General features: G+C 58.8%; 2 protein-coding genes across 10 annotated transcripts in view; one reads left to right on the top strand and one right to left on the bottom strand.

Moving 5' to 3' along the window:
• Positions 1-633: 633 nt before the first annotated feature.
• SREBF1 (sterol regulatory element binding transcription factor 1) lies at positions 634-21,020 on the top strand. Of its 7 annotated transcripts, XM_057500777.1 has the most exons (20): positions 634-985; positions 11,306-11,404; positions 12,924-13,355; positions 13,704-13,849; positions 13,934-14,071; positions 14,153-14,374; positions 15,026-15,140; positions 15,378-15,589; positions 15,824-16,016; positions 16,147-16,325; positions 16,616-16,877; positions 16,956-17,122; positions 17,314-17,482; positions 17,998-18,106; positions 18,385-18,494; positions 18,611-18,743; positions 18,914-19,079; positions 19,522-19,722; positions 19,831-19,942; positions 20,238-21,020. In XM_057500777.1, the coding sequence occupies exons 1-20, from the start codon at positions 895-897 to the stop codon at positions 20,465-20,467; spliced, it is 3,486 nt and encodes a 1,161-aa protein (XP_057356760.1). In that variant the 5' UTR covers positions 634-894; the 3' UTR covers positions 20,468-21,020. The 7 variants fall into 7 exon arrangements, with proteins under 7 accessions (XP_057356760.1, XP_036749922.2, XP_036749927.2 ...); XM_036894029.2 differs by lacking the exon at positions 11,306-11,404 and having other exon boundaries at positions 639-985; XM_036894030.2 differs by lacking the exon at positions 634-985 and having other exon boundaries at positions 11,270-11,404.
• A 593-nt stretch (positions 21,021-21,613) lies between these two features.
• RAI1 (retinoic acid induced 1) overlaps positions 21,614-24,023 on the bottom strand; it is a 114,599-nt gene continuing 112,189 nt past the window's right edge. For all 3 annotated transcript variants that reach the window (XM_036894023.2, XM_036894024.2, XM_036894025.2), the window contains 2 exons: positions 23,452-23,501; positions 21,614-23,084 (listed from right to left, as the gene is read on the bottom strand). In XM_036894023.2, the coding sequence (XP_036749918.2) occupies positions 23,070-23,084; positions 23,452-23,501 (65 nt within the window). In that variant the 3' untranslated portion in view covers positions 21,614-23,069. The remainder of the gene's footprint in view (positions 23,085-23,451; positions 23,502-24,023) is intronic.

Genomic DNA, 24,023 nt, shown 5'->3' with positions numbered 1-24,023 from the left:
TTAGAACTCTCTGGGTCTTCCTGTCCTTCTGGGTACTGAGGCCAACCTGTCTTCAGAGTGGCACTGGTCCAAAGCCCCTCTGCCATGCCCACAGCTGGATATGTAGGAAATCAGATTAGGTCAGGATGGGAAATTCCAGCCTCTTCCAGGCTGCCCTTCAGCCACCCCCTCCTCAGGAGGCCAATATGATCTGAAAACACTGAGGAGGGACAGGCTGATCTCAGGTGCAGCCGCCCTCCATGACATCACTAATATCCCAGCCAGTCTATGGAGAAATAGCATCAAGCCCCAGTTACATCTGCGAAAACTGAGGCACAGTGTTGGCCCAAGGCCACATAGCAGGTCTTATAGCCATAATTTGGATGGGTCTGTCTTGTTCTAAAGAGCCAAATTTAGAAAATGAGGTTTATTGGGGACCCGCACATCCCCCACCCGACCCACAAATCCAGAGACCACTGGGGCCCAGTCTTGGTTCTTCCACTGAGACCCCTTTGCTTAGTGCTGGAGAAACTGAGGCCCAGGGAGGGGCCATGGCCTGCTCGAGCTCCCGCAGCTGTCAGCCAGAGGTTGCTGTGCTTGACGCTGGGTGAAATGAATGCCGGAAGGGCGCTCTGACGGAGGGGTAGACCCAGGAGCCAGGTCCGTGCTCTCTTTAGGTGGGGCAGGGCCTCTCGCTCAGGGCCCCGCCCCGCCCCGCCCACCCGGCAGAGCCGCGGCCGAGGAGCCCAGTTTCCGAAGAACTTTTCGCGGGCGCCGGGTGGCCACCGAGGTAGTGCGCGAACTCGCGGAGCGGCGGCGACAGCAGGCCGGAACCGGCGGAGGCAGCGCTCGCTGCGAGAGTCCGTGCGCGGCGGCGGCGGGTGCGGAGAGCCGCCCGGAGGAGGCGACTGCGCCATGGACGAGCCGACCTTCTGCGAGGCGGCCTTGGAGCAGGCTCTGGGCGAGCCCTGCGAGCTGGACGCGGCGCTGCTGACTGACATCGAAGGTGCGTCAGGGCTGCTGAGCTTCGCGCGAGTCGGGCGCACAGGCGGCGCCCCTGTTTTGTCTCCCCGGCCTGCGCGGGGCGCGGGTGCGGTGCTGGCTGTGCCGTGTGCGCGGGGTTTACCGCGTCTTTGGGCTTCGCGCGGAGGGCCCGGTTGTCCGGTCCACGCGGAGCCTCTCCGCGCCCGCCTTGGCGTCTGGGGCCGCACCGCGCCGGGTCCTTTGGGGGCTCGGGACCTGGCCCGTGCGCCTCCGGACTTCCCGGGCCCCGCGCCGAGCGACCAGTGAGTCCTCGGCCCTGTGGAGGCAGCGGCTAGAGCTTGGGACCTGGGCGTCGCCGAGGCCGGCCCCAGCTCCAGCTGTGACGTCAGCACGGGGTTATTCACGGTCATTCCCTCCGGCCGGAGAGTTCAGCTCGGCTCAGGAGTTTCTGCGCAGGCGCGCGGCGCTTCCGCGCGCCCCGCCCCCTCCCCTCCCCTCCGCACGCCCACCCCAGGGGCCAGCTCCCCTAGTCTGAACCCGGCGTCGCTTCGGCACACGTTTATTGAGCATCTACTGAAAACCGGGCGCTGTCCTAGACCCTGGACGTTCTCGGAGGTTCTCAGATCTGGAAAACAGGTCTCGAAGCCATTCAGATCATACCAACGAGGAAGAGGAAGACCTAAAAGTGCATCTGCCAAAAAACATGAGGCAGAAGGAAACAGGAAAAGGAAATTGACATCTATGCTAACTTCCCTATGAAAAGGCTTTCCTGTTTTCTCCTCCTTTTTGGGGAGCACAAAAATCCCCAAGGAAACCCGCCAGTGGATATGTAGTTGCACCTTGGTGTGGGGCAGTGGTGGGGCTCCTCTTGGTAGAGCTGTGGCGCGAGACCGCTCTGAGCAGACTTTTGAGCCGAGATATGAGAGTCAGCTCTGAGATCAACTGGGAAGGATGTTTTCCCAGCCAAGGGCACAGCAAGGGCAAACCAGAGTGTGAGGACTTAGAGGAATACACAGGCGATGGGGCGAGGACGGTAGGCAAAAGGGGAATCCCTTGTGGGCAAGGGAAAGGAATGGAGTGGAGCAGTAGCCCTGCTTACTTAACACTTTTTCAAGTATCACTCTGGCTGTTACACAGAAGGGAGTGGGGACGTGGGTGCAGCTGTTGCTCCACTTTGTAGACCGCAAACTGAAGCGGATTGCTCTCCGTAATCGCTCTGCAGTTTGACCAATATTGCTAAGCTGCTCTTGGTTGATAGGGAAACTGAGGCCAAGAGCACAGGACTTAAACCTCCCACAGCCTGGATGGACATGTCTTGGGGTTAGCAAAACAGACACGGCTAAGCCACCCACTCCTGCCCTAATGCAGCCTTGCAGATCAGCCCAGTTGGCTGCTAGCATGGGGCCTCACCAGCTGGCCTTCCCCCAGGGCCAAGCTAGGCTAGTGGAGGGCCTGAAAGGAGAGATCCTGATGGTGGGGCTTTCCGAATCAGCCTTCCCCATCACTGCATCCTGGAGTGACAAACCCCAAACTCAAGATCCTGGGGAGATCCAAGCCTGACTCAGTGACCACCTCCATAAATCCTGGGCCCAGTGGGTGCCACCTGAAAGGTGCTGTGCCACAAGGCGAGGACCTGGGCTGTGGAGTCAGGACCCTACTCACTGCCCTCCTGCCCAAGCCCTCCCACCCTCTGAGTGTCATTTCCCACTCTGGCTACTAATGCTTCCTATCCCAGGAGGTGGGATAATCAAATCAGAGTAGGTATGTCAGGACCACAGGTCTGGCACTGACCTTTCCCACTGAAACATCTCCCAAGAGCCCAAAGGCCAGATTTGGGTAGCCATTAGGGGTGGAGACGATTGGAGATCAGACTAGGCCCCAGCTCTCATCTGGTAGACAAAGGGGGTAGTTGATGCCTCTTGCTAGGGTGGGCATGAACTTTCTGTTCTTTTCTCCAGTTACACAGCTAGTCTTCGCATTGCAGAAAAATTAGCTTAGGTGAACAAAGGGAAGAAAATAAAATCTTTCTTAAAGTCACCTACCCAGAGCTATGCCCTGTTAATTTATCTGGGGGTTATTTCTTGTGTGTGTACGTACATATGTTTTTGGAATGGATGCACATTTGTCATTCACTTTTTAAAAATTTGAAGATATAACTTGGCTACCATAAGATTTACCTATTTTAAGGGTACAGTTCAATGAGTTTTTAGTAAATTTACCAGGTTATGTGATCATCACCCCAGTAAGATCCCTCAGGCCTGTTGACAGCTGCTCCCGGCCCACCCCCTGCCCCAGGCAACCACTGATCTAGGCTTTTATAAATCAGAGTAGCGCCCACTGGCTCATAGCAGACTAACCGGCTTTGTTGCTTGGCAGCAGGCAAACCACAATTGGGTTTCCTGGTTTGTTTACCTGGTTCCCCAGGGATGCACATCTAGGTTGTTTTATTTTCATAAGTTGTGCTGCAATGGACACCCCATGACCAGTCTTTGCCTGGATGAATCCTTGTTAGTTCCATAGTCTGAGACCCTTGGAGCTGGGCAGGCTCGAGAAGGTCTAGAGAGAAAAGACTTGGGGGTGGGGAGGGTACCTGAAGGTCTCCAGGTCTCCTGAGAGGAACAAGATTTGAGAGGTGGGCCAGGACAGCCTCCAGTGCCAGAATGGGGAGCTGGACTGGATCCTGGAGGTAGTGGAGAGTCTTGGGTCAGAGGAGGGGAATGCAACACTTGGGTGTCAGAATTTCCCTCTTGGTAGCTGGGGTGGAGGATCACAGCATGAATAGGGAGCACTAATTGAGCACTTACTGTATGCCAGGCACTGTGCTGACCACTGAGTCCCCTGACAATCCCAAGTGGATAGCCTTATGATCTTCACTTTACAGATGAGTGCCTTGGGTCACAGAGAGGTTAAATGACTTGTTCAAGGTCATACAGCCAGAACATGACAGAGTCAGGATTCAAACCCAGGTTGTGGGCTCCAGAGCCCATGCTTTTAACCCTGCGCTCCTGAGAGAGAGGGGTAGGTGTGGTGAGAAATAAAGCAGGGAACCCAGGGGGCTGCTCCCTGTGGAGCTCTGGGGGCCTGGAGTGGGTCATGGAGCGCATCAGAAGCCATGCGGCCACCTCCCCCTCCCAGCCCAGAGCAGCCTTTGAATCATGAGACTGAGGACTGGCACTAGGGAGCCTGCCAAGGGCTTCGAGCCCCACCCAGCCCTGCTGCTTGCCTTGGCCAGCCCCCTGTCATGTGCCCAGGTTTTGGGGTGGATCTGCCACCTCGAGTCCTTGCATCTGTGGGTGAAGGCACTTCCCTGGCCGCAGTGCACCCTGACTGCCGTGAGTTCCGTCTTCTCCAGGAGCCTCCTTTTTTTGCTGCTCTGTGCTCTGGGGTCCTTGTGGCTGTGGCAGAAAGAACAGGAGAGCAGTCCTGTGTGCGTGCTGGGGGTTATTGTTAAGCCTGTGGCTGTCTTCACTTTCTCCTGATTTAGTTTAGCAGATCTTGCATGTGGCTCAAAGTGCAGAATAGGCAAATGGAGCTGAAGTTCTGGTGGAGGATCCCCACATCACGAGGGCATGGCTGGGCTGGGGGTCCCCTGGGGTCTCACCTACCCTTCCCTTCTCTGCCCCACCCCACCTGGACAGTGCTTTCCTGGCCCTCTCCCAGCCCTGGGTCCCTCCCAAGGTACCTACGTCACCTATAGTGGTCCTCGCCTCCCAGGCTCCAGCCCAGGGGTCTGGCTGTTTTCTGGTTCAGCACTGGGGGAGAGAACACATTGGGGGCCACTCTGCCACCCAGTGCCTCTCCCCATGGTATCTCAGGTCCTGTTCTCTCCCTGGTGCCACCAAGCACAGACCCTCTTTAGAAGACACAGCTTGAGGCTGCTTACTGCCCAGCTTCCAGTCGGGGCATGTGACTCCTCAGTTCCCAAACCGCCATGCCTCCCCAGTGCTCTGGAGTTCCCTTTTCTTAGCGTGGCATTCAAGACTTGCCAGGTTTGCCAAACCAGCCCCTCCTGTGACATTTCTCATCCATCTAGGGCCCACCCCATCAGGACCCAGACACGCTGTGCTCCGGAATGGTGTCCTGACCCCTAACCTGCCATGCCCAGAGGCTCTCTGCTAGAGCCTGAGAGAGACTGCTCCTATCAGACATGGTCCCCTCCCTTTCCTGCCCCTTGGTATCCAGCCTGCCTGACAGGAAGCAGAAAGACCTCCCAGTGTGGGCATGAATCACTCTTTTCCCTGGGGAAGCACCTGCCCTCTCTGAACTGCGAGGGCCTACCCTGGAAAGCAGGAGATGGAGACTGTAAGACTGGCTACCCTTGGGCCCCTGGGGGCTCCAGCCCTCATACCTCCAAGGGCCAGAGTTAGAGGGAGGGACAGAAGTGTGCTGGGAGTGGGTCCAGGGAGGCAGGCAAGCAGGTGGCTGGGAGTTACCTCCTGCCTGATGGATGGTCACTTCACCAGATGCAAGCATCTTGAGTGACCTGGTTAGCCCCAGGCAGGGGTCACCACCAGGCAGAGGTCTGGGATCTGGACTTTGTCCCACCAACAGGTACAGCCCAGGTGGGAATGGCTGCACTGGCTAGAGGAAGTACCTCTGGGCTTGTCTCCTGCCAGCCACAGGCCCTGTGGATGTGCCCTTTGACCCCAGAACTTGACTGGGACTGTACACCTGTGAGACCCATGTCCTAGGAGGCCCCACAGAGGGGGTTGTGTCAGGGAAGGGGAGAGCCTTTAGAAACGGGCTTGGGGCTGCCTGGGAAGCCAGAGGTCTTTGAGGCTGGCACTGGGTGTGTGGTTTCCCTGTGGGCTTTGGGACTTGGTGGGAAGTGAGGCAGGGCTGGGGGTCCATCCCACCTGGGGGAATTTGTGACCTGGAGAGACCCACCTGACCTGGAGCCCTGCTCAAGCTCCCCCCATACATGATCCCCCAGCTATGTCCCAGTGAGCCTGTCCCTTCCCGGCTCCAGGGTTCCATTTTCCCTGCAGCCGGAAGGCTGAGCCCAGAGTCTTCAAATTCACCCCTGTTGGGTGACTATGGACAAGTGGCTAACTCACTGACCTTTAGGTTCTCATCAGTGTCCTGGGAATTCTAATGGAACCAGCTTCTTGGAATTGTGGGCATCTGATGAACTTATTTGGGTCAAGGGCTTAAGCAGTACACGGCACATAGTAGGCTCTCAACTAGGGCCTGTTAGTATTATCATCATCACTTAGAGTGCTTAACCAAGACCTGGCACCTAATATGTTTATTAAATAAGTGCTGGCAGCAATTATCCAAGAAGCCTGTGTTAGAAGTTTCTGTGGATGATGGTTCCAAGTTCTGAGCATCAGGCATTTGGTGGTTCTGGGTCTCTGCATGGGCAACAAGGTGGGGCTGGGTAAGGCCACTGGGGAGCCCCCACTTCACCCCTTGGGAGGGAGCACCCTGTCCTAAGCCACCGTTAAAGACAAAGAGACAAGCTGGGAGGAACCTTAGAAATGCTGTTGACACCTCCTCACCCAGTGTACAGATGAGGAATGGAGGCCTGGAGACACCTGCCTCATCACGGCCTCCTTGCTGCCCAGTCTGTGTGGCCCAGGCCCAGTGGCAGCTGAGGAGCTGAAGGAGCTGCAGACCCATGAGAAGGAACTGGAAGGCCAGGTCTAGCAGGGATTGCTTCCCAGGAGGGAGAGCCTGCTAGGAAATGCAGTTTCTAGCTGGCAGAGGAGGGCCAGAATGAAGCAGGTGTCTCTGAGTCTCTGTCCACAGTTGATAGTTCACTGCATAAACACCTCAAGGAAGCCTTGGAAATGCAAATTAAAGCACTTTTGAGGTTCCGCTTACACAGTTCCAGGGACTCAACCAAAAGTAAATAAAAATGGTAAAACTCAGTGCTGGTGATGTTAAGAGGAAATGGGACACATTGCAGGGGAGGCCATAAAGGCATTTATCTTTTCTAGAGGGCAGCCTGGCGGCTCTTAACGGCATACTGCCTTTGAACCAACACACCCATTTCAGGTTTAAAACAGGTTTCAGGGGGACGTAGATGTACTGTAATTTATATATAAGAAATGTCACTACTATAAAAGCACTAAAGAAATAGCACTACTGTTAGACTGGGAACAGTTTCCCAGCAGCAGGGGACTATCCCCAAAATACCACTGTATCAGGCTGTTTTTCAGCTGCCAGAATGGTAAGTGTGTGCCCTAGCCTTCACCTGAGACAGGATGTCGAAACTGGTGCTGACCAGCATCGTGTTTAATAGCCATTTTACAGGTCATGTTCAGGGTCGCTTGGTCTGAGTAATTGGGAGCCAGCTTGTGGAATGGCATAGATTAGTGAGGATCTGAAAAAGTGACATCAGACAAATTTTGAAAGAAGAGTGGGAGGAGTTTTTCAGGTGAATGGAGGATAGTGGGAAGGGCATTCCTGGCAGAAGAAACAGCCTTGCAAATGCATGGCGGCATTAAATAGTGTGATACATTCAGAAAGTGGACAGGGAAAGAGGTGCGGTGAAAGCTAAGCTGAGCAGTGGGACTCAGATGGCTGGAGATCACAGTAGGTGGTGGCTGGCACTACAAACATCCACTGACCCTGGTGCCCTCTGTGCTTAGCCCTGTGCTGAGGGGTGCTGGGGCCCCAGAGCTGGTTCAGGCCTTGGCCCTGCCCTGAGGGGCTTCCAGCCAAGGCTTGGCCTCTGAGGGTGGTCAGGAGGGCCTCTGAGAAGAGGCAGGGCCAGAGCTGATCCTGAAAGAGCTTTGTGCTGCCTCCTCTCTGTTGCACTCTGAACGTACTTCCCTACCTGACAGGAAGTACCGACAGCAAGTTGAGGCAGAGCCAGGCTGGAGCTCAGGGCCGCTTCTGTCCTTGGCAGGCTTGGGCTTACGAGTGTGAACTCTGGGGTTGGCAGACCTGGGTTTGAGTCCCAGATTCTCTGCTTGGCAGCTGTGGGACCTTGGGCCTGGGGCCTCCCTCTGAGCCTTATTTTCCTTGTATACTTAGTGGTCCCAAGCCCAGGTTCATCTGGGGCTCCACCCATGGGTCCAACCCATTCCAGAAAGAGCTGGCCCATACTTGTGCCCCGGGCAGCCTATAGCACATGGAGTGCAGCCTGCGCCCCTGTTGCATACATGACCAGCTGGGAACACATGAACCTGCTGACCCGAGTCCTTGGGTGAATCAAGGAGGTGCTGGTGGGAGCAGCAGGGATGGATGGCAGGCAGGGAGTAGCCATGGCTCCCTGGAGTGCTGGGCGAGCTCCCTGTCTCCAGTCTGTGCCTTTCATTAAGCAGGCAGAGGCAGAACACTCGGGTCCCAGGAGCCATGTCCCATGTTCTCCTGTGTGGTGGGGCTGCTATATATTGTTCACCATTGTTCACAATTGTGCAACCTTTGTGATCTGCATTGCATGGGACAGTTGGCAAATCCCTTTCCTCTCCAGGCCCTAGAGAATTGCTGTCCTTGGCTCAGGTGACAGACAAACCTGGACTGGCATCACATCTCCTTGGCTGCCTCGCTGACCTCCATCCCCGTTTTGCTGCCTCTGCTCCAGCCACACTGACTTCTGTGCTGTCTTGACATCACACCAAGCTTCCTCTCACTTCAGGGCCTTTGCACTGGCTATTCCTTCTGCTCTCATTTCATTCAGTCCCCTAATGAGATGCCACTTTGTGAGAGAGGCCTGCCTGACCAGCTCATCTGCAGTGGCCCTCACGGTGTTATTCTGCCTCAGTTTCCTCATGGTGCTCACCACCACCTGCACTCACATTCCTCCATGACACAGCCTTTGTGCTGTGTCCCTGTACCCCCAGTGCCTGGCACAGGCCTGACACACAGTAGACACTTAGGAAAGTGTGGTAGATATTGTCAGGAACAGATCTGGACTTCTTGCCCAGGCCATGTGGGGGAGGTGGTGAGCACCCTACCTACCCTGGAGAAATGCAAGCAGAGTTTATCAGGGGCGAAGCCTCCTGCGGGTTGGATGGGCTGGGGGCTTCTGTCACGGTCAGAGCTGGGCTCCTTCAGGTGCGTGGCATGGGCCCTCGTAGGATTTCCATCAGGGCCTCGCAGGATAAACAGGCCAATGAATAAAAGGGTGCCCTACATCTGTCTTCAGAGGCCTGAAGGTAGAGCTAGGGAGGGCAGGAGGGGGGTTTTAGGTTTCCTGTTGGGTCCTGATGGAATCAGGACCAGAGAGGAGGGAGGAGAGGAAAAAGGAAGAATATGGGCTCCGCTCGGGAAGATGAGGTGGGGAGAGTTTGCGCCTCTCATCCCTGTGCTCAGGGAGTGCACCCGTGCTTTCCCTTCCGAGGGAGCCCAGTACTCAGAGAGGGGGCACGACCTGCCTGTGATTATACAACAAGTGAGGGCAGAGGGAAGGTGGCCCCCTTGGCTGCAAACCTGGGTTGGGAGGGGGCTGTGGGCTTGCTCGCAAATTTCCACCCCTGGTCTCAGCCCTGGTACCCCACTTCTGCAGAAAGTGGCTCCAGGGAAGAGTGAGATATGGTGCTGGTCAGGCTGTGAGTTCAGGGGATGGCTGGCCCTTCCTTATGCCACCAGGAGCCTCATGGCACCCAAGCCCCTTGCTGCATCTTGGCTTAGCCTGTGACCTCTGCCAAAGCCAGTCCTCCTCTGGAAGCCTTTCCCGACTCCAGCTACACACAGAGGGTTGGCGAGTGACTGTCTTCTCCCTCTTACCTCCTCAGACTGGTTAGGTTGGGGCAGAGCACAAAGAGGTGAGAAATTGAAAACAAAAAGAGGCAAGAAAATGTCGGGAGTGAAGGACAGGCAGGAACAGGAGGGGGCCCAGGTGACATTGTAGGCTAGCTGGCCCTGGCCCTGCAAGGTCTCAGGTGAGTATCAGGTACTGGGAAACACAGTAAGAAAGAACAGCCTGGAGTGGCTGCTTCTGAACTGTGTGCCTGGAATTCAGGCCTTGGGTCTTCTGTCCTAAGCTACCTGGGTGAGGTCGGGGCCTTTCCATCAGCAAGGGTTCACTTTGTGTTCTGGGGCCTGGTGGAGAGTGGGGGCACCCCAGGCTGAGGAGGGGCGGGGGTAGTGCTAGAGCAGAATTCTCTTGTCTTTGGCTCCTCCTAAAAGGCTGTGGGAAGAAGGCTTGGGAAAAGGGGATCTGGGATGTGGGAGGGGACTAGGTCAGTCCGCTGGTTTAGGCTGAGAGAGCTGGGGGGCGATGGAGCCAGAACTCCGGCTCCCCTTCCGCGTCTGCTCAGGGGCTGTGCTGCCTGCCCAGGATCCGGCAGCCCTCCAGGGCTGCCGGAGGCTGGGAGTGGGAGAGGGGCAGGCCTTGCTGGTGGTCTGCTTGGCCAAAATGGCCCAAGCTGGCAACTGGGCTGCTGGCCAGTCTCTGTTCACCTATGTCTTGAATTTTGACCTTACACAGGAGGGAAGGTAGGCCTAGGTGCCCCCTCGAAGACCCCAGAGTCTGTCAACCTGGGGCTGACACCCCTGCCCTCCTCACCGGCTGGCCCCGGCCCGGCAATGGGTTGCCTGAGTGAGTTAGGCATCTCCTGGTGACTGCTACGGGGCTGTGAGAGTTTGGGGCACAGGGCAGACTTCACCGACCCCCTAGGCCCTGTCCCAGACCCAGGCCCCTTTGCAAAGGGGCATCTGCGCTGGGAGTCAGGAGACAGGGATTACCTGGATGTGTAATCTGGGGTAGGGATTTCTCTTGTTCATTCTGAGCTTCAGTTTCTCGCCAGTGACCTGTTACCAGGGGCCATGGGGTAGGTGTGGGCATGCTGCTGGGGCACACCCACCACCAGGCAGCCCTTAGCTTTAATTAAGCCCTTCTTGGTACTGAGCACTGCACCCTTAATCTCCTTTACTTCGCCCATCCGTGCCAGGAAATATGATTGTCCCATTTTCTAGAGAAGTAAACTGAGGCTTGGAGCGTTGGAGGCCGGATCTGGTGTCAGCCAGCCAGTGATTTCGAATACAGAGCTCCGGGGCGTTGGGGCTTCCCCGCCCAGGCTTTCCCCGTCCCGCGCCCACTCCGCGGCACTTCTCAGAGGTGGTCACGGAGCTGGGAGAGCTGGTGGGGGCGGGGACACGGTGACCGCCAGTAACCCCAGCGGACGTCGGCGCCGAGCGGGTTCAGAGCCGGCGCCCGCGAGTAACCCCGGCCTCATTCAGCGCCGTGGGGTGAAACCAGAGCTGAGCCGTCGTCGGGGGGAGGGGCGGTGGCCGGGCGGTGCCTAGTGTGGCGGAGGTGCGGCTGCTGATTGGCCGCGCGCGCTCACCCCATGCCTGGCCCGCGGCCCCGAGGGGAGGGGCGGGGGCGCGGCCGCCGGGGCGGGGCGGGGCGCTCCGCGGGCTTTAAAGCGCGGAGAAACGCGGCCAGGTACAGTCGGCGTGGCGCGGGGACGGGCTGGCCAGTCGCCTGGGCGCCCCGAGGGGGCGGCGGGCGCGGGCCGCGGAGCCATGGATTGCACGTTCGAAGGTACCTTTGGAGGACCCCTTACTCTTTTTTACAGAGCCTCCATCTCCACTGCGGGGTTGCTAACCCTGTTTCCTCGGAGCAGGCAGTAGATGTGTGCTGTGGCTGTGGCAGCTCCCCAGCGGAGGGGTACCATCCCCAGCTCTCATGGGTATTGGCGGGCCACTCGCCCAACCTAATTAGTTACCCCCATCACAACGCTTGCAGTGAGAGGGTGGCCTTCCCACATCCTCTGCTCCCCCGATGCAGCCCAGGGGGAAGAAGCAGGGAGTCAGGCCAGTTGCTCTTATGTTTTTTCCAGGGACCCCCGTTTGTGAGGGCATCTTGGGCTCCCAAGGCAGCCAGTGGAGTCCTGGACTGTTCAAATCCAGGATCCTAGTCCTGGTTTCAACGTTTTTTCTTTCCAGGTCTCAGTTTCCCCATCAAAGGGGCTCATGAGCAGGGCGAGAGGACTGGGAGGTCCTGCAAGTGAAAGTGCTTTGTGCCTTTCTGACCTGTGTAAACCTGGAGGGCCCACAGAGCCTTTCTATATGGGAACCCAGGAGGCTGAGCGGGGCACCCCATTGTGTACTGTCGGAGGCCATAGGGAGGTTCCCTCCTGCAGTAACTTTCCTGCCTGGGCACCTGTCCATAGGAGGGAGTCGGGCACTGTTAAGTCCTCTCATGCAACTAGCTCTGCCGGGCAAAGTCTTGTCAAAAAAGGACCGATGTGCTGATGAGGTAACTGTCCCGCAAGAGGCCCCACCTCGGGTCAGTGGTGGGCAGGGCCAGGAGCTCAGGCAGGAGATCTTGGGGTCCCAGGGTTGTGCTCAAGGGTCCTACAGAGCACTTTGACTAAGTGGGTGGCTGCTCCCAGTGGAGTAAAGCGCCCCAGGCTGACACAGCTAGGCTGCTTGTCACCAGCTGGGGGAGAGGGTCTTTGGCCAGGCTGGGTCTGCGGCCGAGAGTGTGTTCCAGTCTGTAACGAGGAGGAAGGAGTCAGACAGCATTCAATTCACTTTTACAGAGGGAAACCGAAGCCCTGAACGGCCAGGTCCGAGGTTGCTTGGCTGCAGGCAGAGTCGGGGCATGCCCAGAACATGCAGAGACACACTGGCTGGCACACGTGTGGCCAGCAGCTGGCTCTGCCCTAAGCCTCAGTCTGTTCCACAGAGGAATGGGCTGGCGATGGCGGCTCTAAGTTGGCAGTCTTGGGCCTGAGCCCCTGTTCTGTCTCTGCCTAGGTGTGGGGCAAGATAATGGGCCTCCTGGAGCCTTGGCCCAGCAAAGCACTGACCTTGTCCAGTTGCAAGGCCTGTGTGATACAGGTGCAGCACCAGGCATTGCTCCAGATGGCACAGGGGCCCAAGAAAGGCTGCGTGTCTGCAAGCACAGGCTTCTGTGGGTGGCTTTCTGTTGCTGTGGCATTGCCTGCGCACATACAGCAGTGTGGACAAGGGGCGTGTAAGTGTGTGATGCCGTGTGCAGGGGTTGGCTCCTGCCTCTGTCCTGCTGCCACTCACACAGCCTCTTCTTTCCCCAGACATGCTTCAGCTCATCAACAACCAAGACAGTGATTTCCCAGGCCTGTTTGACCCACCCTATGCTGGGGGCAGAGCAGGGGGCACAGACCCTGCCAGTCTTGATGCCAGCTCCCCAGGCAGCTTGTCCCCACCTCCTGCCATGATGAGCTCCCCACTTGAAGGCTTTCTGGGGGGGCCTAAGGCGACACCTCCACCCTTGTCCCCTCCCCAGCCCACCCCCTCCCCACTGAAGATGTACCCATCTGTGCCCGCCTTCTCCCCGGGGCCTGGTGTCAAGGAGGAGCCAGTGCCACTGACCATCCTGCAGCCCCCGGCTACACAACCCCTGCCGGGGGCCCTCCTGCCCCAGAGCTTTCCGGCACCGGCCCCACCGCAGGTCAGCTCTGCTCCCATGTTGGGCTATGCCAGCCCTGCTGGAGGCTTGTCCACAGGTAAGAGGCATGTGGAGGGAGGGGGGCAGCAGGAACACAGGGAGAAGGGTCTGCTGCGGTGTTAGTGGAGGAATTGCAGGCTTTAGAAATCTGGTCGTTGTTCCTGAGATGCCCCCGTTTCAGGGTTAGCATGGTCAGGTTACACATTGCCTCCCACTCTGCCATTGCTCCCGCATCAGGGCTGCCCTTCTAGAGACATTTGCATCAGAGCCCCAGGCAGAGGCCACCCAGCTAGGCCACAAGGGGTAAAATGACTTATCCAAGATGGCACAGTGATAAGAATCTGAGGGCAGGTTGAAAGTGAGTGAGGGCAGCCTGTGCCCACAGCCCCAGCCTTCCTCTCTGCAGGGACCCCTCCAGGGAGCACCCCGCAGCCGCTGCCTGGCCTGCCACTGGCTTCCCTGCCAGGGGTCCCGCCCGTCTCTTTGCACACCCAGGTCCAGAGTGTGGCCCCTGGAACAACCACTGTGACCTCACAGATCCAGCAGGTCCCGGTGAGGGGGTCTGGTCAGGCGTTGGGGGTGTGGCATCCCTGGCCCAGACCACCAGCTCATTGCTGAGACCTCTCCCACTGCCAGGTTCTGCTGCAGCCCCACTTCATCAAGGCAGACTCAGTGCTCCTGGCAACTATGAAAGCAGACACAGGAGCTGCCGTGCAGGCGGCAGGTGTCAGTTCCATGGCCCCTGGCACGGCTGTGCAGACAGGACCCTTGCAGGTAGGTGGCATGGGTAGGGAGGAAGGGCATGGGGCCTGCACACATGAATGCCTGCCTGGTAACCGGTGCCTGGCCCTGCAGGCCCTTGTGAGTGGTGGAACCATCCTGGCGACAGTGCCACTGGTAGTGGATGCTGACAAGCTTCCCATCAACCGGCTGGCAGCTGGCGGTAAGGCGCTGGGCTCATCCCAGAGCCGTGGTGAGAAGCGTACAGCCCACAATGCCATTGAGAAACGCTACCGCTCCTCCATCAATGACAAGATCGTCGAGCTCAAGGACCTGGTGGTGGGCACTGAGGCAAAGGTGCGGGCAATGGCCTGCAGAGGCATGGACCAAGGCAACCCTGGGGAAAGGAGGCAGCTGGAAGGAAGAGACGGATCGGGCCTGAGTCTGGACAGTCGGGCCAAGGGCTGAGGCCTCCTCGGGGTCTGGCCGTTCATACAGATAAACCTGTGGGCCCTCTGTGTGCCAGGCACTGGGCATACAGCCATGAGCAGACACAAAAATCCTGCTGTTGAGAAACTTAAGGTTCTGGTTGAGGGGGAAGCAATAAACAGGATAAGTATGTGTTAAAGCAGCCAGACAGGGTAGTGCTGTGGGGGGCAGTAAAGCAGGAAGAGGGGTGGTAAGAGCTGTAAATCTGGAACAGGTAGGCAGGCAAGTCCTCCCAAAGGATGTATCAGCAAAGACCTGAAAGAGGTGAGGGAGTGTGAGGCATGAGGACAGTAATAATAACAGCAGTTGGCCAGACACTGTTGTAGGCATTTTACATACCAGTCCTTACACCCATCCTGGGAGTTAGATTCTACAAGGGGAGGAACACCTCACGCAGAGGAACAGCAAGTACCAGGCCCTGAGGCAGCCGTGTTTCAAAGCAGTCCAGCCCCCCTTGCTTCGGCGCCCACTTGCCGAGCCTCACGGGCCCCTGTGCTATCTCCCTCCTGCCCCCTGCAGCTGAATAAATCTGCTGTCTTGCGCAAGGCCATCGATTACATCCGCTTCCTACAGCTGAGCAACCAGAAACTCAAGCAGGAGAACCTGAGTCTGCGCACTGCTGCCCACGAAAGCAGTGCGTCCTGGCCTCCCTGCCCCTGGCTTTGGCCTGGCCTCCAGCCTTGCCCTGCCCTTCATTCTGGCCCCACCTGGGCTCACCTTAAGTTCTGACCTAACCCTTAGCTTCTCCTTTGGCTATAACCAGGTCCCCAGGAGCTGGGCCAACTCCCAGTGCCCCTCCTCCCAGGGCCCCAACTGATTTGGGGTGTGGTGTCTAGCCTTCGCCCCAGCCCTGCTTTGTTCTGGCCTGCAGAATCATTGAAGGAGCTCGTGTCAGCCTGTGGCAGTGGAGGAAACACAGATGTGCCCATGGGAAGCACGAAGCCTGAGGTGGTGGACACGCTGAGCCCACCGCCCTCGGACGCAGGCTCGCCCTCCCAGAGCAGTCCCTTGTCCCTTGGCGGCAGGAGTGGTGGCAGTGGCAGCGACTCGGAGCCTGACAGCCCAGTCTTTGAGGACAGCCAGGTTGGGCCCTGCCATATGGCCCTCTACCTGTCACCCAGCGATAGCCTCTGAACCCCAGGACTGGGTCACGAAGAGATCCCTAATGTATCCCACCTCCCATTTTATAGACAGAAAAACTGAGGCTGGAGCCATGTGGGGCCCCTAGTAAGGCTGGTTGGGTGCCCATCCACCCTTTCCTGAGCAATGCGCTCTGGGCCACTCCTGCTGTCCTCATCACCCTGCCATCCCCACCAGGTGAAGCTGACGTCCCCCCACAGCCAGGGCATGCTGGACCGCTCCCGCCTGGCCCTGTGCACTCTTGTCTTCCTCTGTCTCTCCTGCAATCCCTTGGCCTCCCTGCTGGGCAGTTGGGGTGCCCCTGGCCCCTCAGGTGCCACCAGCATCTACCATAGTCCTGGGCGCAACATGCTGGGCATGGAGGGCAGAGGTAAGACAGGCCAGCACGGGCTTCTTTGGGGGAGAGATGGGAAAGGGAACTCACGTGTAGGACATGGCCTGTGGGCTTGGGCTCAGGGCTTCCTGGGAGCTGTGTCCCCAGCCCATCTGTTTGTCCCCAGGTGGTCCTGGTTGGGCCCTGTGGCTGCTGCCCCCACTGGTTTGGCTGATGAATGGGCTGCTGGTGTTGGTGTCCTTGGCGTTCCTCTTCGTCTACGGAGAGCCAGTTACGCGGCCCCACTCAGGCCCTGCAGTGCACTTCTGGAGGCATCGCAAGCAGGCTGACCTGGACCTGGCCCGGGTAAGGGGCAGCCCCCGGGGAAAGGGGGGTGGGTCGGGGGAGTGCCTTGGTGGCCCCTGGGCAGGTGCTGGGCGCTTCTCCTCTTCCCTGCCTCATGGGCACTATGAATCTGCCCACCCTTATCTACCCCTCAGACTCCCACTGACTCCTGGGTGTCCAGCCCAGTGCTGCTGGGAAACACTGAGGTCATGGTGGGGAGCCCGGGGTGGGGGGTTCTTCAGAGCTAGATGGGTGCTGTGGGCTCTGGAAGCTCTGATCTGCTTTCCTCACCTGCAAACCCCTGTCCTCAGGGGGACTTTGCCCAGGCCACCCAGCAGCTGTGGCTGGCCCTGCGCGCACTGGGCCGACCGCTGCCCACCTCCCACGTGGACCTGGCCTGTAGCCTGCTCTGGAACCTCATCCGCCACCTGCTGCAGCGCCTCTGGGTGGGCCGCTGGCTGGCAGGCCGGGCAGGGGGTCTGCAGAGGGACTGTGCTCTGCAGGCGGACGCCCGTGCCAGCGCCCGGGACGCGGCACTTGTCTACCACAAGCTGCACCAGCTGCACACCACGGGTACAGAGTGCGAAGCGTGGCCGCGGGGCTCCTGCCACCTCTGCACATGCCCCAGCCTCATGCCTGCCTGTCTTCCAGGGAAGTACACGGGCGGGCACCTCTCCGCTGCTAACCTGGCGCTGAGTGCCCTAAACCTGGTGGAATGTGCAGGAGATGCCGTGTCTGTGGCCACACTGGCTGAGGTCTATGTGGCTGCTGCGCTGAGGGTCAAGACCAGTCTCCCCAGGGCCTTGCATTTTCTGACAGTGAGTGTGTGTTGGGCTGGGGGGAATGGAACTGGGGGCTTGTCTTTGCAGCTCTGACCCATATTCCCTGGGCAGGGGGCTGCACAAGATGAGGCAGTTGGTTATGGCTGGGCTCCAGGCCCTGCTGGGGTCTTGGTCTGAGCCCTGCCTGGTCCAGTGTGACAGCCCAACTCCTCCCCTCACCCTCACAGCGCTTCTTTCTGAGTGGTGCCCGCCAGGCCTGCCTGGCACAGAGTGGTGCAGTGCCTCTTGCCATGCAGTGGCTCTGCCACCCTGTGGGCCACCGTTTCTTCGTGGATGGGGACTGGGCCGTGTGCAGTGCCCCACGGGAGAGCCCGTACAGCTTGGCCAGGAACCCAGGTGCTCTCTCACCCCTGTGTCTCATCCCTGTTCCCATCCCATCCTTCGTCCCCCATTTCCATTCCTCATCTTTGTTTCTGTCCTGTTCCTTGTCCCCTGAATCTCTGATGTCCCTGCCCATCCCGGCCTGTTGCTCCACCATCCACTGTTGCTCTGGGGCTGCGGGAACAAGCAGGCCCGGCTGGATCTCTTGTCTCTTTGGGCTCGTCAGAAGTGAGCGGGGAGACAGGTTTGGGGGCAGGTGGTTGATCTGGGCAGTGATCCCAGGCAACCCCAGTGTGCTGCCAGGAGGTCAGGCAGGGAAGGGACAGAGCTGAGGAGGGCGTGTTACCGAGTAGATCGCACTATCCTAGGTCAGTTATCCCATCCAAGGGCAAGGGTGGAGGATTTGCCCACCAGCTTTCATCTGTCCCAGAGCCTAACCCACCATGTGCCCAGGAAAAAGCCCTCAGTGTAGAGGGGTGAATATGGTGGGGGGCCTTCCCACCACCTCACACACCTACTCCTCCCCACAGTGGACCCCCTGGCCCAGGTGACTCAGCTCTTCCGTGAACATCTCTTGGAGCGAGCACTGAATTGTGTGGCCCAGCCCAGTCCCAGCCCCGGATCAACTGATGGGGACAAGTGAGTGTCCCTGATCTCCCACCAAGCAAGGACCTTCCATGGTGGAGTCTGGGAATGGCTGTGTCCAGGGACCTGTGTAGGTGGCCAGCCAGGCTCTTGTGCACCTACTCTGTGGCCTCAGGTGCATCTCAGTTCCTCTTGGGGTCTCAGTTTCCCCACCAGCTTGGTAGGAGGAGACAGTGGCACTTCATAGAGCCAGGAGGCTGGGCTGTGCTCTGGTGGGGTGGTGAGGAGGGCCAGTGCCACCTGTCTTGACAGCCAGCCCTCTCCTGACACAGGGGCTTCTCAGATGCCCTGGGGTACCTGCAGCTGCTGAACAGCTGTTGTGAAGCCGCTGGGGCTCCTGCCTGCAGTTTCTCTGTCAGCTCCAGCTTGGCTGCTACCACTGGTGAGCTCCCAGGCCCCTGCCCTGTGACTCCCTGCTCAGTCCCAGCTCTGAATCAGCTCAGTTTCAGTTGCGGTGTCACTGCATCTCAGGGAGCCCCCTCGCCCCATTCCCTGCAGGCACAGACCCTGTGGCCAAGTGGTGGGCCTCGCTGACGGCTGTGGTGATCCACTGGCTGCGGCGCGATGAGGAGGCTGCTGAGCGGCTGTACCCGCTGGTGGAACACCTGCCCCGTGCGCTGCAGGAGTCTGAGTGAGTTCAGGCCAGGCTCTCCTGGCCCCCAGCACCATGCAGCCTCCCAGCCTTTGTTCTGTGTGCTTGGGTCCCTTTCTTTCCCGGAAAGTCCGAGCCAGAGCAGCAGGGAGCTCAGTGACAGCCTGTGGCCTGGTCTGACCATTACTCCTCTGCCTTGGTTCCAACAGGAGACCCCTGCCTAGGGCAGCTCTGCACTCCTTCAAGGCTGCCCGCTCCCTGCTGGGCCGTGGGAAGGCAGAGTCTGGCTCAGCCAGCCTGGCCATCTGTGAGAAGGCCAGTGGGTACATGCAGGACAGCCTGGCCATGACACCAGCTGGCAGCTCCATTGACAAGGTAAGGGGTTGGGCCAGGGGCCTGGCAGGTCTGGGGAATCACAGCCTTTGCATTCCCTGGACATTCCCTCTTGGGCTACAGAAGACTGTCAGCTTAGCTGCACAGGACTGGGGGTCCAGCTGGCCCTTCTTTCTGGCTAAAGCTTGTATCCGTGGGATAGTGGCATCCCCTTTGGCCTCCGTTTCTGCACTGCCAGGAGGGGTGTGGTGAACTGTGTGGCAGGGCCCTCTTTGGAGGTTGCTTCATGGCAGGTGGCAGGCGTGGGGGCCCAGAGAGGTGGGCGGTCCCGCGGTGCATTGCTGGTGCATTGCGCGTGTGAGGCAGGCGCAGTGCCTCGGCAGTGCAGCCCGGAGCTGGCCCTGGGCACTGCGGGCCCCCAACCTCCCCCTCTCCAGAGCTGGAGCCCCTGTGACCCTCACCATGTCCTGCCCACCACCCCTAGGCCATGCAGCTTTTCCTGTGTGACCTGCTCCTTGTGGTGCGTACTAGCCTGTGGCGACGACAGCAGCCTCCTGCACTGACCCAGGCTTCCCAGGGCCTGGGTGGTGGGGCCCAGGCCTCTGCCCTTGAGCTGCGTGGCTTCCAGCGGGACCTGAGTGGCCTGAGGCGTCTGGCACAGAACTTCCAGCCTGCCATGCGGAGGGTGAGTGCTCATGGGCCCCTTACCGCCCAGTGGGGACATAAGGCAGAGGTGTGGGGGGAGAGGGGGGTGCTTGGCCTGAGCCCCGACTCTTGTCCCCCTTCTGCCCAGGTGTTTCTGCATGAGGCCACAGCCCGGCTGATGGCAGGGGCCAGCCCCACGCGGACACACCAGCTCCTGGACCGCAGTCTGAGGCGAAGGGCAGGCCCCTGTAGCAAAGGAGGTGAGAGGTGCAGTCCTGCAGGGGTTATGGGGCTTTGGGCCCAGGCGGGAAGGGCCCAACAGGGTGTGATGGACGCTGTGTTTAAAGGAGACCAAGGGTCTTCGTAGTGGAGACCTGATGGAAACATCTAGTGTGGCCACTGCCATTTTGGATAGGGACTGTTGCATCCACGTTCCTGAGTCTGGTCTGTGGGACAGGCTCTGGGGAGGCGTCCAAGGCCCCACCTGTGTACCTGAGACTGTGGTAGGATCCTGCCCTGTGTGGCCCTGCCCCTGATGCCGCCCCTTCTGCGTAGGTGCAGTGGCAGATCTGGAGCCGAGGCCCACCCGGCGGGAGCACGCGGAGGCCTTGCTCCTCGCCTCCTGCTACTTGCCGCCTGGCTTCCTGTCGGCGCCAGGGCAGCGTGTAGGCATGCTGGCCGAGGCTGCGCGCACGCTCGAAAAGCTTGGCGATCGCCGACTGCTGCACGACTGCCAGCAGATGCTCATGCGCCTGGGCGGCGGGACCACAGTCACCTCCAGCTAAATCCCCGCCGGTGGCACCCACTTCAGCGCCCTTCTGCCTGAATGCGGGGCCAAAGCAGCCCTGGAGTCCGCGGTGTCCACGGTCCACCCACGGACTCCACTGACTCCATGGGGATGGGAGACCCTCGGGGGCTTTTGTCTCGTGACCTGGGAGGCCTCAGGGGGCGTGACCCCACCAACCTCCACCTGCTCCCTAACCCTACTAGTGGCGGTCAGGATGGTGCTGGTCTCTGGTGGCCGATCAGGGGATTGCAGGGCCCGGGCTGGCTGGTGTCAGTCACCTCCTGGCTTGGCAGACACCCTGTCGCTTTTCCCTCCTGTGTAGAGAGAGAGGTACAGTTCACTGTGCTGAAGGGGGCCGCATTGACTTTCCTGCCCAGCAGGGGGTCCTAGCTCCCTGGCGCCTCTTCCTTTCCGGAGATCTGTGCATAAGTAGATCAGGGCGTGCCAGTGTCCTGGCCTGAGACCCAAGTGTTACTTTATTCTTCTGCAAACTTTATTTTCATAGGTTGAGAAGTTTTGTACAGAGAATAAAAAACCAAAATTATTTATAATCTGGGTTTTGTTCTTTGGGGAGAGGGTGTATGTTTCAGCTCTTGTGGGCCTTTTCCCAGCACCCAGGCAGAGGCTCCCCGCCCCCACCCACCACAAGGTACGACATTTCCCTGATCTAGAGTTATGGAGGCCTGGCAGTAGGACCCACTCTGGTGATAGGATCCAGCTCACCTGAATCCCACTAGTCTCTGAGCAGCAGGGTTGGGCTGTATCAGTCCTTACACTTTAGGGTGGTTATGGCTTTAGTTGTTCCTTCTCACCTCCCAGTTTCTACCCCATCAGCTCCCAGGGAGACGCGGGTGGATGACTCGGTGTTCTTAAGGGTCAGTTGTGATAGGGGGTACAGCTGGCATTCTTATTTGTCTGGGGTGTCTCACCTCCCTCCTTCCCCCATCTCACACCTGAGGAAACCTTGCCCCTCCCCACCTGAAATCTTGAGGCTCCATGGCCAGGTGAGGGTGGGGGGTCTTTTTCCATAGTAACCACCAGAATCCTGACTCCCCATTTTGTGTGCACCCACCATTCCCACCCTCCACCTAAAGCCTGGTCCCCTCTCCTGGCAGAATCTGGTCAGAATCCATGGGCTGCAGACTTCCAAAACAATCGTTGTATCTTTATTGACTTTTTTTCTGAATGCAATGACTGTTTTTTTACTCTTAAGGAAAATAAACATCTTTTAGAAACAGCTCGATACACACAATCTTCAGTGTGAAGCAATATACTAATAAGAACACTAGTCGTCTTAACATTTACAGTCTTTCATATATATTATATATATGTATATGTATACATATATATACACTATATAACGAGGCCAGATATAATACACACGTTTACCATTTTACAGTCTTATGTACAGGAAGTTGCTAGGGCAGCCCAGTCTGGGGGCTGCGTCAGGCCTATCAAAGCGTGGACAGAGCTGAGGACACGGACAGGCAGACGAACTGGAGGGGAGTGGCCTGGGCCGGTGGTGGCTACGTGGGGAAGGGGGGCATCGCCCATAGTCCCCTACTCAGCAATTACCCCGTGCTGAGGGGCGCACAACGCACAGCAGCGACACACGGGAGAAGCGAGCATGTTCCCAACATATATACATTCTATGTAACATATATATAGAGGGGTACACAGGTTTGTACACGAATTTAGCGCTGTCTCTGCCCCAGTGCCGGGCGGGCGCTGCGGTCCCCGTTGACGGGGTGGCCCTGCAGAGGGATAATCACGTAGCCGGAGGTGCGCTGTTAGCGACTCCTTTCCTTTGCGCTCCCAGGCTGAACTCCAGGGGTGGGGTCGAGAGCTGGGAAGGGGACAAACAGAAGCCAAAGGGATGCCCCCGTCCTGCCCACACCCGGGGAGCCCGCATCCCCTGAACATGGGCCCAGGCCCCGCACTCTCCCAGCTCTGGCCAAACCGCACCAAAGTTTTGGCAAAGGATGGGTGGGAAGGGCGCTCAGGCGCGATCCAAATGATTTGTTCCAAAGCCCCCGGCCTCGTCCCTGGCCAGCCTAGTCCTCTCCAGGAAGGCTTCCACTCCCTCCCCAACCGCCGCCAAGTTTGACGAGGCAGGAGTCGCCCTCGGCCTCTTCCAGAGCCCTTTGGACCCCACCCTACCCCATCCCACGGGATCCTAGCTGCGGGCCTCGACCAATGAGGCTGGCGGCAACATCCACGTGGAATGTGTGCCACGTCGTCTCGAAACTTCCAGGCGAGAATCGTGCCCCCAGGCTAAAGGCTTCTCCCACCCTGCCCGGGCCTGGGTGCCCCACGGAGTCTGGTAGCTCCGCGGGTTCCCTCTCCAAACAGAGTCCCGGGAATATGGGCAGGAACGCCCAGTGTCGTCCTGTTCCGGGAGCAGGCGGCTCTGGAACGTGTTTTCTTCCCAACCCGGGACCGCGGAGTTTCAGCCCTAGGCGGCCAGATCCAAGACCCGGAATCCGGATCAAGGATCGGCTCTGGACCCGCGCCGGGGAGCAGCTCAAAGGCCCGGGGGCTGCGCAGGCGGCTCCTCTTCTGCAGCAGGCTCCGGAGGCTTCTCTGGCGGTTGGGATGTATTACAAGGGCAGCCGCTGCAAGAGAGGAGGTGGTGGCCAAGTCCTTCACTGACGACGGGGAACGGGCTTAAGAGGTCAATTGCTTCCCGCCCCGTGAGAGGCCCCTTCCCAACCTGAGCCGCTGCCCATGCGGACCCCGCCTCGCGCTTTTCCATTTCTCTAGCCCTCACCCTGCCACCCTTGCCTCCATTCCCACCATCCCGTGCCCCTTCCTGCCCTCCCTGTCCTCCACTGGGATGGCCCCAGTCAAGAGCTGCCCGGTTTATAAAGCAGTCTTTAGGACCCGCGTGTGTCCACCTGCCCCAAAGGCCGCTGGTTAACCACCAATAATACGGCCTTGCTGGCAGGTGGGCAGTGAGTGGGGAGGCTTGTGCTTGCCTACCTTATGTTTGGGACATTTCAAAGAAAAGTTCTCTTCGATGAAAATGCAACCTGTGGCCAAAGAGAGTTTCAGCTGGTTAGGACCGTCACAGGTGATCTCAGGGGCCAGGAGGGGAGGGCCCTCTGCCCCCTGCTTCAGGGGCTCTGCTCAGTCAGTCAGCCCCTGCTTGAGATCCTCTGCCATCCAAACTCCATCCGGGCTGAGTGGCCCTCTGCCTCCACCTGCCCTCCAGCCCCACGGCTCATCTGCTCACTGGAACTCTGTCTCCCTGGCCATAGCAGGCCCCTCCCCAGCCTCTCTCCCCATCCCCCTGCCGCATTTTGGCCACACTTGTCACTACCTCCTAGTGGTCTCTGCCCCACTGGAAGGCCAGCTCTGGGCACCAGCTTCACCTTCTTCCCTGGATGCATGTCATCCCCTAGGAGGAGGCCTTGCTGCTCAGGCACGGTCAGGATTTGAGCCAGCTACTTCTCTGAGGCCTGGGCTCCGCATCTGTAAACGGGTGTCATGCTATCTACTCTGTGTCTATTGTGGGGACTGATGAAGACTGTGCATATGAACCACATGCATGT

Source organism: Manis pentadactyla, chromosome 4 (genome assembly GCF_030020395.1).
Source record: "Manis pentadactyla isolate mManPen7 chromosome 4, mManPen7.hap1, whole genome shotgun sequence".
NCBI lineage: Eukaryota > Metazoa > Chordata > Mammalia > Pholidota > Manidae > Manis > Manis pentadactyla.
This window is presented reverse-complemented; position numbering and strand designations above follow the sequence as displayed.